Source organism: Podarcis cretensis, assembly GCF_951804945.1.
Source record: "Podarcis cretensis genome assembly, chromosome: 10".
Classification (NCBI taxonomy): Eukaryota; Metazoa; Chordata; class Lepidosauria; order Squamata; family Lacertidae; genus Podarcis; species Podarcis cretensis.
The window spans coordinates 31,390,240-31,406,425 of record NC_137179.1 but is presented as its reverse complement, the minus strand read 5'-3'; the positions used below and the strand labels follow the sequence as shown (position 1 = coordinate 31,406,425).

At 43.0% G+C, this 16,186-nt stretch overlaps 1 protein-coding gene across 4 annotated transcripts in view; it reads left to right on the top strand.

The window, feature by feature from the left end:
• ENTHD1 (ENTH domain containing 1) overlaps positions 1–16,186 on the top strand; it is a 39,503-nt gene that overhangs the window by 15,880 nt on the left and 7,437 nt on the right. For all 4 annotated transcript variants that reach the window (XM_079994575.1, XM_079994572.1, XM_079994573.1 and 1 more), the window contains one exon: positions 14,072–14,198. In XM_079994575.1, coding sequence (XP_079850701.1) covers positions 14,072–14,198 — 127 coding nt within the window. The remainder of the gene's footprint in view (positions 1–14,071; positions 14,199–16,186) is intronic.

The following is a 16,186-nucleotide window of genomic DNA, read 5'->3' as shown; positions in this document are numbered from 1 at the left end:
TTCATCCAGGGTTTCTGATTGGGATAAAACCGGATGGATTTGTTTACTGTGACAGTGTCTGTGCAGTGATTGATATAGCACAGAACTGCCGCCGTGTGCTCCTCCAGGTCTGAACGATCGAAAATATCCCAATTGGTTCTCTCAAAACAGTCCTGCAGCTGGTGGATAGCGCCTTCAGGCCAGATTTTAACAGTCCTTGATATTGTGGGAGCCCGTTTCCTGAGTGGGATATATGCTGGTACCAGGAACAGAGACATATGGTCGGACTGGCCCAAATGTGGCAGCTGTAAGGCCCTATAGCCGTGATTTACATTCGAATAAACTTTATCCAGTGTCTTGTCCCCCCTTGTGGGACATTTCACATGCTGATAGAGCGTTGGGAGCACTGTTTTAAGTTCAACATGATTGAAGTCTCCCGCAATGATGTGCACAGCTTCAGGATGCTTGTCTTGCTGGCTGCTGATAAGGCTCTGCAGGCATCCCAGAGCCAAGTTGGCATTGGCATCTGGTGGCACATACACACCAGTTAGCATAACAGCTGTAAACTCCCTAGGGAGATAGGCTGGTCTGCATTTAACAGCCACATATTCCAAATCCGGTGAACAGTAACTGCCCACGGTCTTAGAATTATTGGACCAGCATTTGTTCACATATACACACAGCCCCCCTCCTTTGGTTTTTCCGAAGTCCATGCCTCGGTCATGACGATGTACCACACAGCCTTCCAACTGAATAGCCGTGTCTGGTATGGACGGTTGAAGCCATGTCTCAATGACAAATAAGACGCAGCAATCTTTTACGAGACTGTTCTTTGCTGCCAGCAGCCTTAATTCTGAAACAGCAAGAGTTTTGTTTAATAATATTATTCCTTCATTAATTTTATTACAAAATAAGTTTAAAGAATACAAATTACAATATCACAAGTTCCAGCATTTTGGGATCCTGATTGTAGTTGGTAATTGCCAAGCTCCTTAGTAATTATTCCAGAATCTAATTACCTTTGCCTGCTTCTTGTTTAAATTATTAATATCTACAGCTCAGTCTCTTGAATGGCTAATATTTAGTTAGTTGGTTGGCTGATTGATTGAAATTATAGACTGCCTCATAACTGAAGCTCTTGAAGTTACTATCATAATAGTATTTTTTATTTCTTCAGTGCTTAAAAACACCTGCAAAGCTTTGTACTATATAAAAGTAATTAAAAGGCAACAAATCCCTGCATGCAGCCTTACAGTCTGTGTATGATTACTTAATGCAGGGGTGGTCCTCCATATTTTGTTGGACTCCAACCCCCATCAGCCTCAATCAGAGTGGCTAATGGTCAGAGGTGATAGTCAAGCAGCATCTGGAGGACCACAGGTCAATGGATTGATTTACTGGATTCTATGAAGCAACCTGTGGCTCTTTTCTTAACATAGACCCACACAAGTTTTTCTTATGGTTTAAAACATTGTGATTGCTATGAAGAGAGTGGGAAGTCTGTTCCGTCCGTCCGTCCGTCCGTCCGTCCGTCCCCCCCATGTCATAATGAAACAACTCAGGATCAGCCAATAAAACTGGACATCATTCAGAACAGTCCAAAGGTAGTACTTGTATACACAGAGAAAAATTATCATGAAATATGCTGCCATGGGATGTTTGGAAGGCCAGCAGCACAGATGGCTTTAAATGAGGGGTTAGGAAATGCTGTGGAGGGATAGGTTTGTTAGTGGCAGTTAGCCATGGTAGCTAACTTCAGTTGGTGCAGAATTCGGTGGCAAGGCTGCTCATCAGGGCAAGACTGTCTGAGCACATTACACCGATCCTGGTCCAACTGTACTGGTTGCCAGTTAGTTTCCAGGCCCAATTCAAAGTGCTGGCTTTGACCTATACAGCCTCAAACAGCTCAGGGCTGCAATACCTCAAGGACCGCCTCTACCTATATGAACCAACCTGAACAATGCAACTTCCCCACCTCTCTTCTGCAACTGCCTATGCACCCTCAAAATCTGCTCCTGAGAGTTGGGGAACTTTCTAGAGCAGAGAAGATTTTGGGAGCACACAATGAAAGGAATGGTGCATGTGTTGTGTTGCATGCAGCTCTGTCTTCCAACCACCAAATGATTTATTTGAATTAATAATTAATATACTACTGAAAGTTGAAGTGTATGAGGTGTTAGAGAAGGGGTAGTACCTCTGGTGGTGGACATGGCATGCCATGCTCCTTCAGGGGTAGTTTGTCCACCTTTGGTCTCCATCTTGCATTCAGCTCTTCCCTGTGGCTCCTAGAAGCTGTCACTATATAACAGCAGCCAAACCCTAGAAAATGGCTTCAGCTGGCTGGCTAAACCAAGTAAAGGTAGCCCATGGGTCTCAGGCCCATGGTGGCTTAGGTACTTGCCCTGCATGCAAAGGCAGGCTCTGGTGGATTGAGCAGACGAAACGGAGAATAAGGCAGGTCCTGCACGTGCTTTAGAGGGAAGTGAGGGGCAGATGGAGCTCCTCAACCTGTGAAGGTAGCCCATCTAAGATCAGGAAAACTCTGATCCTAAACCTCCGCTGCCTTGTGGGACATCTTCAGGAGAATAAAAGGCTAAGGAGTAAACCCTACACAAATTTGGAGTGGAGTCCCTACGACACTTGAATGGCACCTGGTACACATCGCTCCAGGGAGGTCAGTTGCGTGGCTATTCCCGCCCCCTCCCAGATGGAGTAAATAAAGACACCGGACACCAGAAATTTAGGTTAATGGGTGAAAAATGGCCACAACTTTATTGATTACAGGTAAGAGCGGTATTGGCTTAGGCATTGGCCCTAACAGACTATCCGGTCTAACTGGGAAGGGTTAAACACCAGCAGGGGGAGCCCCCGAGATGCACATCCCTAGGCGCTCCCCGAGGGGTTACCGCTCGGGAGCGCGCTTTAGGCCCTAGCCTCCGTAGGTTTCGGACGAGGCGACGCCCCTCGGAGTCCTTTAACGAACTACCCTTCAAGATATCGCAGCTGCTGTAGAGGAGGGAAAGGGGTGAGCCAGGGGCTGCCCCGACCTTAAGTGCCCCTAGGTCGGCCCGCCCCTGCCGCCAGCCAATTGGCTGACGCTGCAGGAGATGAATAGTAATGGGAATCCCCTGATGCCGCGGGGCTGGCGCCAGCCCCGCAAGAGTGTGGGCGGGGTCATGAGCCCGCAACACCCCCCCCTCCTAAATTCGGGAGTGGCTTTCTGTGTTGCTAACACAGCGGTTTGATTTCACCCCCAGAGGTGCACTCCATTGTCTCTTGAGACAGACAGATGCCAACACCCCAATGTCAAAATAGGCTTTTAAGTGGTTTGCAAAGTATAAAAAGGTTACCCAAATATAAAAATATAAAACATCCATAATAAAACAATCCCATTAAAGCATTAGTACACATGGCTGCTGTCTAATACTTTCTCATCTTACACTTTTTATTGTAAATGGCGACTGCTTTGGAAAGAGACTTGGATATGTGACAATAGGTTCCTTTGAAAGGCATCCTATTATACTAGCTTTCCCTCTTTCCGCTGTGCAGCTTTTCCTTTTTATTAATATCAGTAGTACTTGCCACAATCTGTTCAGAAGGAGCTCCATAAGATACGACTTAATGCCACTATGGTCTGGTGTGAAATCTTCAGCAAAACCCCATTGGGGAGTTGAAAAGATATCATCTCCATGTTGCAAAAATTGGCATAGGCAAAGCCTGCCAATATTATAATTTGAAAAACTAGAGATAAACAAATTGAATTTGTTTTGTTTTCCATGCACATAATAGAGATTTCATTTCTGAGCAGTATGCTCTTTCCTCCCTTTTCAATGTTCATAATTAATCATACTTCTTACTTGTATGAAGTACCTCACAGTTTCAAGTCACTGCTGCTGACTAATTAAGGATCACTTCAATCACCATTTATGTCAATATTGACCCAGATATTGTACTGTGTCATGATGCTTGAGAAAATGCATTTATTTCCTGTTTTAAAAATAAGGAATTAACACGGTGGTCTGGTCTGGACGTTATGAAAAAATGGGTTACTGCTACATGCACAAGCCTTGGACTACTGCACTGCTTTAGCTGTCCTCCTCTTGTGTGGTTTCCAATTTCAATTAACCACAATCTAATGTTGCATCCAAAATTTTGGTTAATCTTAACTACATTAGTAGAAACAAGCACTGGAAAATCTACTGAACATTCTTACATCAGTCTTATCCAGCTTCAGTCATCATCCCTGGCTGCAGAGAGAACAAACAAAGACCTAATTTGGATTTAAAAAAGGAGAACTGGAACAGATCTCTATTTGCCTAACTGCACGCACTTGCTTCATAGATGTCTGCCTTGGTGTGTTGCAGCTTAAACATGGTCACGAATAGTTTTCATTGAGTGTAAAAAATTTCCCCTTGATAAAGAGCTTCCTCAAAACATGTTGGTAACCAAATCCAATTGAGTAGCTAGCTACCTTTTCTGTCTTTGATTCCTCCCCGCATGGCTGTAATTGATTCCCTTGTTTTGTGGGAACAGTTCAAACCCTAATAGAAGCTTCAGGTAGAAAATTAGGAAATCATATATTGTGAAGGAATTTATCCTTCTATTAAAGGTCATTGGCAGTGCAATCTTGCACATGTCTACTCAAAACTAAGTCCCATTGAGCTCAGTTGGAACTGCTCTCAGGTAGGTGGATGTAGCATTGCAGCCTTAATTTCTTACCTATATGCAAAAGTATATTTTATTGAGGAATTATTCAGTAATAGGTTTTAGGAATAATTTCTGGCATCATGATGCATAAATAACAAAGTCATGCTGGTGGGAAGAAAATTGCTTTTCTTATTCCATCTGCTGTGAAATACCAAACATACTTCTCTCAGTCTAGTGAATCTATCACTGTTAATCCTTGTTTTCCCTTAAATCTAATAAGTTGGTCCTCCAAAAACTCTAGCCCTCTAGTCAAATTTCACAGTGTTGATCTTCCAATCTCCATACTAATACCTGGAAACTTTAATATTCTGTCAAAAAATGAATTTCCCCTTGTGAATATATTCCTACTACTTCTAACCTAATGAGAAAGTAACTATACTTGTTATTCTCAACTTTTATTGTATTTTGTTCAAGTGTAAAATGTGTTATTGCTAGAGTTAACTCTGATTCGTTTCTTAACCTTTCTTTCCAATCACTACTAATCTAGGACTACTTGCATTTTAAAGGTGCTGTTCAAATGTAATGGGAAATCTTAGTTTTACACCCTGTGACTGAGCCCCAGCAAGCCTTGGGCTCATATGGGCTCCCTCCTCTCTCCTTCTCTTTTGTGCTTGCATGGAGGCAAACCAAGGCTTTCCTTTCCAAATTTAAACAAACCATAGTTCCCTGTGATTTCTGAACTTGGGGGAACTCTGGTTGGTTTGTTCAAAAGGTGGTTTCACAACAAGGCAGGTTTTGTTACCATCATTTGATTCTGACTTGCTCTCTCTAACCATAGTTTAAACCATGGATTGGCAGCGTGGCACCTGTGGGCATACATGCACTTTCAGAAGGCTTCATGAGCACTTACAAGGCCAGGGGTGGCTCATCCCGTGTTGCCATCTAAGGCAAAAGGGGAACGTGTCCCCCGCCCCCCTTTTTCCAAACTTGGCGAGGGGAGGAGTGTTCCACAAGGCAGCAAAAGTGGTGGGGCTTCCACCACCTGAGGGCGGGTGCTTCACCCCACCTTATTGGTGGGTCGGCTCTGCACAGGGTCCAGTCTCCTCATATTCCTCCCCCCTTCAAATTAAGCTTGAAATAAGCCTTCTATTGTAGCCAGTAGAAAGCTGTTTTCAAGCTTGACTGGGGTATAGGATTATGGAGTGGGTTTACAAACTGGGAGGAAAGAATTAACCTCCCTTTACTCCACTGTGTTTCCCTCCTGTGACACAATTAGGCTTCCAAGAATCCCTCCATTGGCTATAATAGGTTTCTTTCCAGCCCATTTTTTTGTGAGGGGGGAGGGAGTGATTTTGAGGGAGGATTACCCCTTTCTTCCCCAGCTGTGGCCTCCCTCCCAAATATGCTGCAGTTGGGCTTCCTTAGATGTCTTATTTCAAGCCTTTTTTTTTTAAGCAGGGGAGGGAGGCGGCTTCCTGGAGACTGCAGATGGGAAAGGAAGGTTAACTGTTGCCTCCCCAGCTGCACTCAGTCTTCAGGAAGATTCTCTCCCATCCCAAAATAATTAGGTTTGGGTGTGTGCATGTGGTTGTGTTGTTTCTGAGATCATACCCATATGCATGGTTGCATTGTGCATATGCTGCCCCAAACAGTTTTTCTGCTTTTCAAATGCACTCACAAGCCCAAAAGGCTCTGTGACCTAAGCAAACCATGCTTCTCCAAGTTCAGGCAGTGTGGAAAACTGTTAGTTCAAAAGTGGAAGAAGATGTTTCCAATCCTCTCCCCTCTGGTAACTGAAAAGAGAAGCGGAGTGGAGAGGGGGAAGCGTAAGAGTTTGAGGCTCTTGTTGTTGTTGTTTAGTCGTTTAGTCGTGTCCGACTCTTCGTGACCCCATGGACCAGAGCACACTAGGCACTTCTGTCCTCCACTGCCTCCCGCAGTTTGATCAAACTCATGCTGATAGCTTCAAGAACACCATCCAACCATCTCATCCTCTGTCGTCCCCTTCTCCTTGTGCCCTCCATCTTTCCCAACATCAGGGTCTTTTCCAGGGAGTCTTCTCCTCTCATGAGGTGGCCAAAGTATTGGAGCCTCAGCTTCACGATCTGTCCTTCCAGTGAGCACTCAGGGCTGATTTCCTTAAGAATGGATACGTTTGATCTTCTTGCAGTCCATGGGACTCTCAAGAGTCTCCTCCAGCACCATAATTCAAAAGCATCAATTATTCGGCGATCAGCCTTCTTTATGGTCCAGCTCTCACTTCCATACATCACTACTGGGAAAACCATAGCTTTTACTATACGGACCTTTGTTGGCAAGGTGATGTCTCTACTATTTAAGATGCTGTCCAGGTTTGTCATTGCTTTTCTCCCAAGAAGCAGGCGTCTCTTAATTTCGTGGCTGCTGTCACCATCTGCAGTGATCATGGGGCCCAAGAAAGTAAAATCTCTTACTGCCTCCATTTCTTCCCCTTCTATTTGCCAGGAGGTAATAGGACCAGTGGCCATGATCTTCGTTTTTTTGATGTTGAGCTTCAGACCATATTTTGCGCTCTCCTCTTTCACCCTCAATAAAAGGTTCTTTAATTCCTCCTCACTTTCTGCCATCAAGGTTGTGTCATCTGCATATCTGAGGTTGTTGATATTTCTTCCGGCAATCTTAATTCCAGCTTCGGATTCATCCAGCCCAACCTTTCACATGATGAATTCTCCATATAAGTTAAATAAGCAGGGAGACAATATACAGCCTTGTCGTACTCCTTTCCCAATTTTGAACCAATCAGTTGTTCCATATCCAGTTCTAACTGTAGCTTCTTGTCCCACATAGAGATTTCTCAGGAGACAGATGAGGTGATCAGGCACTCCCATTTCTTTAAGAACTTGCCATAGTTTGCTGTGGTCGACACAGTCAAAGGCTTTTGCATAGTCAATGAAGCAGAAGTAGATGTCTTTCTGGAACTCTCTAGCTTTCTCCATAATCCAGCGCATGTTTGCAATTTGGTCTCTGGTTCCTCTGCCTCTTCTAAATCCAGCTTGCACTTCTGGGAGTTCTTGGTCCACATACTGCTTGAGCCTTCCTTGTAGAATTTTAAGCATAACCTTGCTAGCGTGTGAAATGAGTGCAATTGTGCGGTAGTTGGAGCATTCTTTGGCACTGCCTTTCTTTGGGATTGGGATGTAGACTGATCTTCTCCAATCCTCTGGCCACTGCTGAGTTTTCCAAACTTGCTGGCATATTGAGTGTAGCACCTTAACAGCATCATCTTTTAAAATTTTAAATAGTTCAGCTGGAATACCATCACTTCCACTGGCCTTGTTATTTGCAGTGCTTTCTAAGGCCCATTTGACTTCACTCTCCAGGATGTCTGGCTCAAGGTCAGCAACCACACTATCTGGGGTGTACGAGACATCCATATCTTTCTGGTATAATTCCTCTGTGTATTCTTGCCACCTCTTCTTGATGTCTTCTGCTTCTGTTAGGTCCTTTCCACTTTTGTCCTTTATTATGGTAATCTTTGTACGAAATGTTCCTTTCATATTTCCGATTTTCTTGAACAGATCTCTGGTTCTTCCCATTCTGTTGTTTTCCTCTATTTCTTTGCATTGCTCGTTTAAGAAGGCCTTCTTGTCTCTCCTTGCTATTCTTTGGAAATCTGCATTCAATTTCCTGTATCTTTCACTATCTCCCTCGCATTTTGCTTGCCTTCTCTCCCCCGCTATTTGTAAGGCCTCGTTGGACAGCCACTTTGCTTTCTTGCATTTCTTTTTCATTGGGATGGTTTTAGTTGCTGCCTCCTGTATAATGTTGCAAGCCTCCACCCATAGTTCATCAGGCACTCTGTCCAGCAAATCTAAATCCTTAAACCTGTTCCTCACTTCCACTGTGTATTCATAAGGGATTTGGTTTAGATTGTATCTTACCGGCCCAGTGGTTTTTCCTACTTTCTTCAGTTTAAGCTTGAATTTTGCTATAAGAAGCTGATGATCTGAGCCACAGTCAGCTCCCGGTCTTGTTTTTGGAGCTTCTCCATCTTTGGCTGCAGAGAATATAATCAATCTGATTTCGATGTTGCCCATCTGGTGATGTCCATGTGTAGAGTCGTCTCTTGTGTTGTTGGAAAAGCGTGTTTGTGATGACCAGCTTGTTCTCTTGACAGAACTCTATTAGCCTTTGCCCTGCTTCGTTTTGATCTCCAAGGCCAAACTTGCCAGTTGTTCCTTTTATCTCTTGGTTCCCTACTTTAGCATTCCAATCCCCTATAATGAGAAGAACATCCTTCTTTGGTGTCACTTCTATAAGGTCTTGTAAGTCTTCATAGAATTGGTCAATTTCACTTTCTTCAGCACCAGTAGTTGGTGCATAAACTTGGATTACTGTGATGTTAAAAGGTCTGCCTTGGATTCGTATCGAGATCATTCTATCATTTTTGAGATTGCATCCCAGTACAGCTTTCGCCACTCTTTTGTTGACTATGAGGGCCACTCCATTTCTTTTATGGGTTTCTTGCCCACAGTAGTAGATATGATAGTCATCCGAACTGAATTCGCCCATTCCCGTCCATTTTAGTTCACTGATGCCCAGGATGTCAATGTTTATTCTTGCCATCTCATTTTTGACCACATCCAACTTACCCAGGTTCATGGTTCTTACATTCCAGGTTCCTATTCAATATTTTTCTTTACAGCATTGGACTTTCCTTTCGCTTCCTTTCCTTTCCTTTCGTTTGAGGCTCACCAGGGCTCATTTATGTATCAGGAAACCCTGGTTTCCCATCATTTTGAATGGGGACAGAAGAATTTGTTGTAGAGGCTGATAGACTGGATTCACAGAAGTAAAGAGTGACTTATAAGCTTGGAGTTCACAAACATACAACAAGGAAGATATATAATTGTTCCAAATTTCTGTATCTATCTACATTTTCTTCATGCTAGAAGAAGAGGAGAAAAATTCTAAAAGATAAGAAAGTAAAAGCAGGAGACTAATGTAGTGGTATAAAACAGAAAGGAACACATCTTGAACAATAACAACTCAGCACTACTCTCTATTAGAACACTTACTACTGTTCCCTAGTCATTTCACAAGGCTTCCACAGGACTGTTTAAAAGAAAGCTGATATCACTGTAAGATACATTTTATAAACTTTAGTCTCCTTTTTATTGCTCATTATACTGTATTTCCTGTCAATATTATACCTACTCTGCAGCAGTATTCACATTTGATAAAAAGAAGCTATTGAAGTTATGGTTGCATTAAAATTTAATGCTGCATGAATCTAAGCAAGGCTCCATGGAATAGAATTCCAGAACAGGCAGTACAAGTGTAACTTAGAACTATATAATTATGCAAGCAAGACTTCTTGGCAAGTGAGGCCCCAAATCAATTGCTGTTCAAAGGAAACTTAATTTATCAGCTCATTTGGAAATGGTTAGTTTCCTTATTGATGACACCATAATATAATTTACCTTCCATGTTTGTTAAAGCTAGTCATCATCACACTGGCTAATTAATTTTTCTTAGGCTGGTTTGAGCTGATTCTGCTGAAGAGTTTTAACAAACACTTGGTTCTGGTGTCCGGCTACGTCATGTGTCAATGGTGGTCACTCCTCACTGCCCTCTGTGGGCAGCGAGGAGGTTCAGGCAGGGGAAAGCCAGGATTCATGAGGCCAAAATCCTGGCAATGTTCCCCAGTGGGGTCTGGGGAGCTCCCTGCATCCCACTGTGCCGCTCAAGCCTGTGTCTGCCAACTTGAAAGGCAGAGCTGGTGCGACCTGGGAGTGTGTCCCTGCCATGGATGAGTCTCCGTCTTTGGCATGATTTGCGCTTGGTTCCTCCATAATTTGGACAATTGGTATTAATTAAGAGGCGCCCCGGACCAACATATGCTAAAGGGCTGCAATCAGCCAGCTGCCGAAAGGACTGGGCTTGGCTCTTTGAAGGTACTTGAATGGTTTTTTTGAAGCTTGAGAATCCTTACACAGCCGGGAAAGGAAGGGGGAGGACAAGGTGCTTTGTGCTTTCATATAGTTTTCAAATGGTCTCCTTTCTTCTTGTCCACCCCAGCAAAATGAAAGAGATGTGTGTAGCTACTGTTATGTTATTCTGTTTGTTACCTTGGAAAAGAGGGGGGAGGCTTTTGTTTTATACTCAACAAGGAATTTATCAAGGTTTTACTATGCCCTCCCACCTCAACCGAGGTTGAATGGACTTTATTTAAAATTATTCCTGGACTGGACTAGGAGTGCTGTTGGTGCAGTGATAAAAGAATGAAAGGCTGCTGAACAGATCTGGCAAAGAGGCTGAAATTGAGAAAAGATCTTGTTTTCAACTGTGTGCCAAGGAAGGATTACAGAGCGGAATTTTAGTGATGGGAGACTAGGTATGCACTCAGCGAGTTATTTATGGCCACAGCTTGTGCACTAGTCGGTAAACAGCGGAAGGAATGGAATGTGACCTTTTACCATCCAGATGAACACTGCAAAGAACTGAACAATGGATGATAATAATTAACTCTCCCAGCACACCAGGTCTATATGAAGGACTACACACGTGAAACGGATTACAGTGGTACCTCGGGTTACATACGCTTCAGGTTACAGACTCCACTAAACCAGAAATAGTACCTCAGGTTAAGAACTTTGCTTCTGGATGAGAACAGAAATTGTGCTCCGGCGGCGCGGCAGCAGTAGGAGGCCCCATTAGCTAAAGTGGTGCTTCAGGTTAAGAACAGTTTCAGGTTAAGTATGGACCTCCAGAACGAATTAAGTACTTAACCCAAAGTACCACTGTACTCATTTATAAGATGTAACGGAGGTGCTGGAAGAATGTTTGACGCCAAGTGAAGGATGTCAACTGTGGCAATGTGAGGCAATGATGATGATCATATGTTCAGAACAGGAGCGGGAAACCTGATTTTAAGAAATTGTATTAAATTAATTTAATTTGACTTGATTTGTAATAATTTGGAAAAGTAATAAAAGTAATTTGAAAAAATAACGAAACATGTTCTGTCACAATCATAGCAGAGTTGCACAGTATGATATAAAATAATGGGTGTACCTTTTGGTAAAGGTTGGAACTTAATACATATGTGAAGGGGACTTATGTGTATGCTGTACGATGGTATAATAAAATATGTCAGCTTTGAAATGTTCCTCTAAGAGGAGTTAGTTAACACACATGTTTTTGGGTTCTATGGCTTTCAGCTCTTAACTTCCATTCACTTTCTCTTGTGAAATGCTGTCCTACTTCCTTGTGTCCAAATTAATCATCTTCAAACACGCCCTGGAAGATAATATACTTGTATTTCATTTTGACTCAATAGCGACATCAGTATGTCAAATCAAAATTATACCTGCATCAAAAGTGATGCCAATCTCCTGTGCATTATTTTACACAACAAAAGTACACGACTACTTTAAAAATGCAAGCTTCAATTTAAGTGACAATACTTGAATTAAATACCTTTAAAAAACACACCACTGGCAAGGGGTTGATTTAACTGCAAGCAAAAACAAAAACAAGCAATGCTTAGGATTGCTTCAAAAGCTGTGGTTTACACAGTGCTGAATACAGTTAGCTACACCTGTGGTTACAGTGTTTTCTGTACCAGTTTTAGCACTTCACTTGACACCTGCTTAGTTGTTTTTCTCTTGTAGAAAAGGTTGAGTTTGCTTCCAGCACTATGTGCATTAACCTTCCATGGTTTTAAAACTTTCCTACCAATATTAAAAAGTATCTCAGATAAGGCCAGCCCCAAATAAAAATAAAAAGATAAATAAAAATAAATAATAAATAAATAAATCATCTCTAAATTTTAGCACTTGTGAGAGACCTCATCAGAAACCCAGCAAATATTTTAATACGACACAGTTTATGATTAAGAGAGATGACTTTTAAAGCCAGAATTTTAATTCAACCACGTGATTACCAATGTATAGACAGCTGTATTCGAGCTGTCCTGATCCAGGAATGGCCATATCTGTCTTACCAACCAAAGCTGGTATGGATGAGCCTATGGCCAGTGGCGAAGCTGCATGCTCTGCTTCCAGGGGTGGAGAGCAGGAGGGGGCATGGATGGCACCCCCCCGGGAGTGTGACGTGCCACCTGGGGGCATGGTATGCCACCCGCGAGGGTTTGGCGCGCCAGCCCGCAGGGGCATGGCACGCGTTCTGGGGGCGTGATGCGCCACTTGTGGGGGTGTGGTGCCCGGTGCATGCGGGGGTGCGTGGCGTGTGTCCGGGGAGGGACCCTACCGGAATAGTGGTGCCGGGGACGGTCCGCTCCCTCCCGTTCCTCCACTAGCGCCTATGGCCATAATATAATTGGTCACAGATACCTTCAAGTAATGTAAATAAATTAAATTATTGACAGCCTTGGGATGTATAGTCTCCTCACATTTACTTCCAGCAGCCAAACTGCTGAGAGAATTGGAGGCAGCAAAATTAAGATCAAACTAGATGCAGATGGTATAATGATTAGCTGTCAAAACCCTGTGAAATCATTGGGGGAACTGTCTGAGGTTATTCAGCAAATTGGTGCAGTATCTGGATATAAAATTAATAGAAACAAATTAGAATTAATTGGTCTGCACTTTGGTGGAATAGCCAAGCTGGATTTTTTTTTTTTAAGCTAAACATAGGTTAAAATGTTCTGAAAAGCAGTTAAGTGTCTCATAATATATTTACCTGAAGTTATTGTTTGTGAATAATTGTGAACTGGTTATAAAGAATACATAAAGGAGGCTACAGATAATTGGAAACTATTCAAATGATCACGGTTTGGCATGATTGTCTCAATTAAAGTGTACCTAATTCCATAATGGTTATTTTTATTTAAAATAATTTTTTTTTAAAAAATGTAATCTGTTTTTCAGTAGCTGATATATAATTATAAATGTTTTTATTTCAGAGGAGAGAAAATTACAACAAAAACATAAATGTCAATAATATATAAAACCATAAAAATCAAATCCTATATAAATACCAAAACTCGCTGAACCCCCCCAAGTTAAACCACTTGTTTAAAAACTGAGAAGCCTAGACCACATGAGTTAGGTAAAAGGCCTGGGTGATCAGAAAATCTCTTTGAAGCTGGGGGAGGGACGCAGTGGCGGAGCTTCATGCTCTGGCACCGGGGGGGGGGGGCAGAGAGCAGGCGGGGGCAGGGCTGGCGCGCGTCCTGGGGGTGTGGCACGCCGCCTGCAGGGGCATGGTGCCCAGCGTGAGCAGTGGGGCAGCCGCAATGGCACCCCACCAGGATTGCGCTGCTGGAACAGGGCGGTGCGCTCCCCCCGCACTCCTCTTCCTATGCCAGTAGAGGGACGATGGTGGATCGATCGCCTGTCATTGGCTGCCTGCGATGTTAAATGCCACATAATATTTTTCTTAATGTAGCTTATAATTAACTGTTTCTGCTTGATTGCTTCATGTTTTTCTTGTGTGTCAGGACTTGATAATCTTTAGTGACGACGAGCCCTCAACTACTGATGTGCAACCAACATTTCCAACTAAGGTCCCTGTAGAGGAATTGGCAACAGATACAAAGATAACGGCCGGGAACTCCTGGAATGCGAGTAAGTAGAAAACAACAAGTAGAAGGCAAGTAGGCAGAATTTGCATTCAATTGCACCTTCAGAAGGAAGTAGCAGCTGGGAGGAAAGGCAGCTTTCATCAGGAAGATAGTGTAGGAATGGAAAGGGATTTAAAAAACCAAAACCCTCCAATCCAGATTGGGGGGCCCTACAGTTGCTTCTTCTAAAGAAAGAGATGTTTACAATGTGTTATTTTTAAAATAGTCTCAATTCTAGTCACAAAAATTCTTAAACCATTGTAGACTTCTTTCCAGGGCTGGCCCAATACATTCTGGCACCTGAGACAAACCACAAAATGGTGTCTTCACCCACTCCCACCAGCGAAGGAGGAGTGAGAGAAGATCTACATTGAGAACAAAGGGGGGAATCAAATCAACCTTACCCAATGGTTGAAGTGGGAATTAAAGGCTGGTGTGTGGGGGCAGGGGGGGAGGCACCTAATCTGATTCATGCTAGGTGGATGCAGAGCCCAGGAGATCCCAGAGGGCGGCCCTCACTATTTCCTCTCTGGGGTAGAAGACCAGCAGACCTCCTATTCACCAAAAGGCCACTGTAGGGGTCACATGTGGGGGGCTACCAAGCTGGTGGCAGATTGGGCTCCAAGCATGGGCGTAGCCGGGGGGGCAGCTGCACCCCCCGATCACGTAAAACAATAGAAATACTTAACTAACCAATGATGTCAGTTCTGCCACCCCAACAAAAGTCCTCCCCCCCAAAGTCTTGACCCCACTAACAAAAACCCTGGCTACACCCATGGCTTCAAGGAGCACATTGCTACAACAATGGCAGCAGCAACTGCATTCTTGGGAGCTGAGTTCTGCTGCCCCTGTGGATTCTGCTGCCTGAGGCTGTCACATCCCTTTGCCTCAAGGCCCAGTACTAGAACGTCAGATGAACTCAGTACATGGGTCGGTTGGCAGTACATGGGTTGACTGGCAAAATAAAGTATTTTACAGAACATAAATTAACAATAGAATTTACTGCCATGACATGTTGTGACTAACACAGTTTAGTGCATTCTCTATAACCTCACAAACCGTTGCCATAGAGACAAACAATGTCATACAGGAACACAGAAAGGGTCTCAGGTGGTAGATATTATTGATAGAAAAGTAAGCAGTGGGAGCTGGTGGACTCAAGAAACCAGGATTCTATTTTCATGCTGGGCCTTGTCTCCTTGGTGGGGTGCGGACTGTGCTGTGGAAGATCTCACAGATTAGAAGCTGAAATGATTTTCATTATTGTGTTCCATAACATACCTATTTCTGCTTTTAAAACTATGTAGGTGGGAGAATGCGCGCGCGTACACACACACACACACACACACACACACAGTGTGAAAGTATCCTACAGTAACACTGAAGTGTCTTAAGTGCTTCTTTTTCTGTGTTTTGCCAGACAATAATAATCCCTTGCCATTTTGTAAACTGAAATAAAGTTGGGATATTTGGAGGAATAGAGCCACTCAAAATTAAGTTAATTTCAATTTAAGAATTAATTTTTAAAATAATAATAATAGTGAAATACAGTGGTAACTTGGTTTACAACTGTTTTGGATTACAACCACGTCAAACCTGGAAGTGTGTGTCCCTTTTTTTGGATCACAACCCATTTTTTTTATTACAACCCTTTTTTTTTTGGAGGCCCCATTGGCGAAAGCCTGCCTTGGGTTATAACCTGTTTTGGTTTACAACCGGACCTCCAGAACAGATTATGGTTGTAAACCAAGGTACCACTGTATTCCATTTTCACCAAAGCTAATTTAGGGGTTGGGATTCACTTTGAAGAATAGACTTCCTAAAGACAAATTTCAGCATAACCCCTAATGATAACAAATTGAACATGGGTTACATCCAAATCTGTCAAATCTCAATTAATTTGTTTTGCTGAGAACGTACTCTTGCCTTCTCTTAATGCTAGTGGTACAGTTTTATGTTATTAAAATGCCTTGGATTTAATCTAAAGTACTT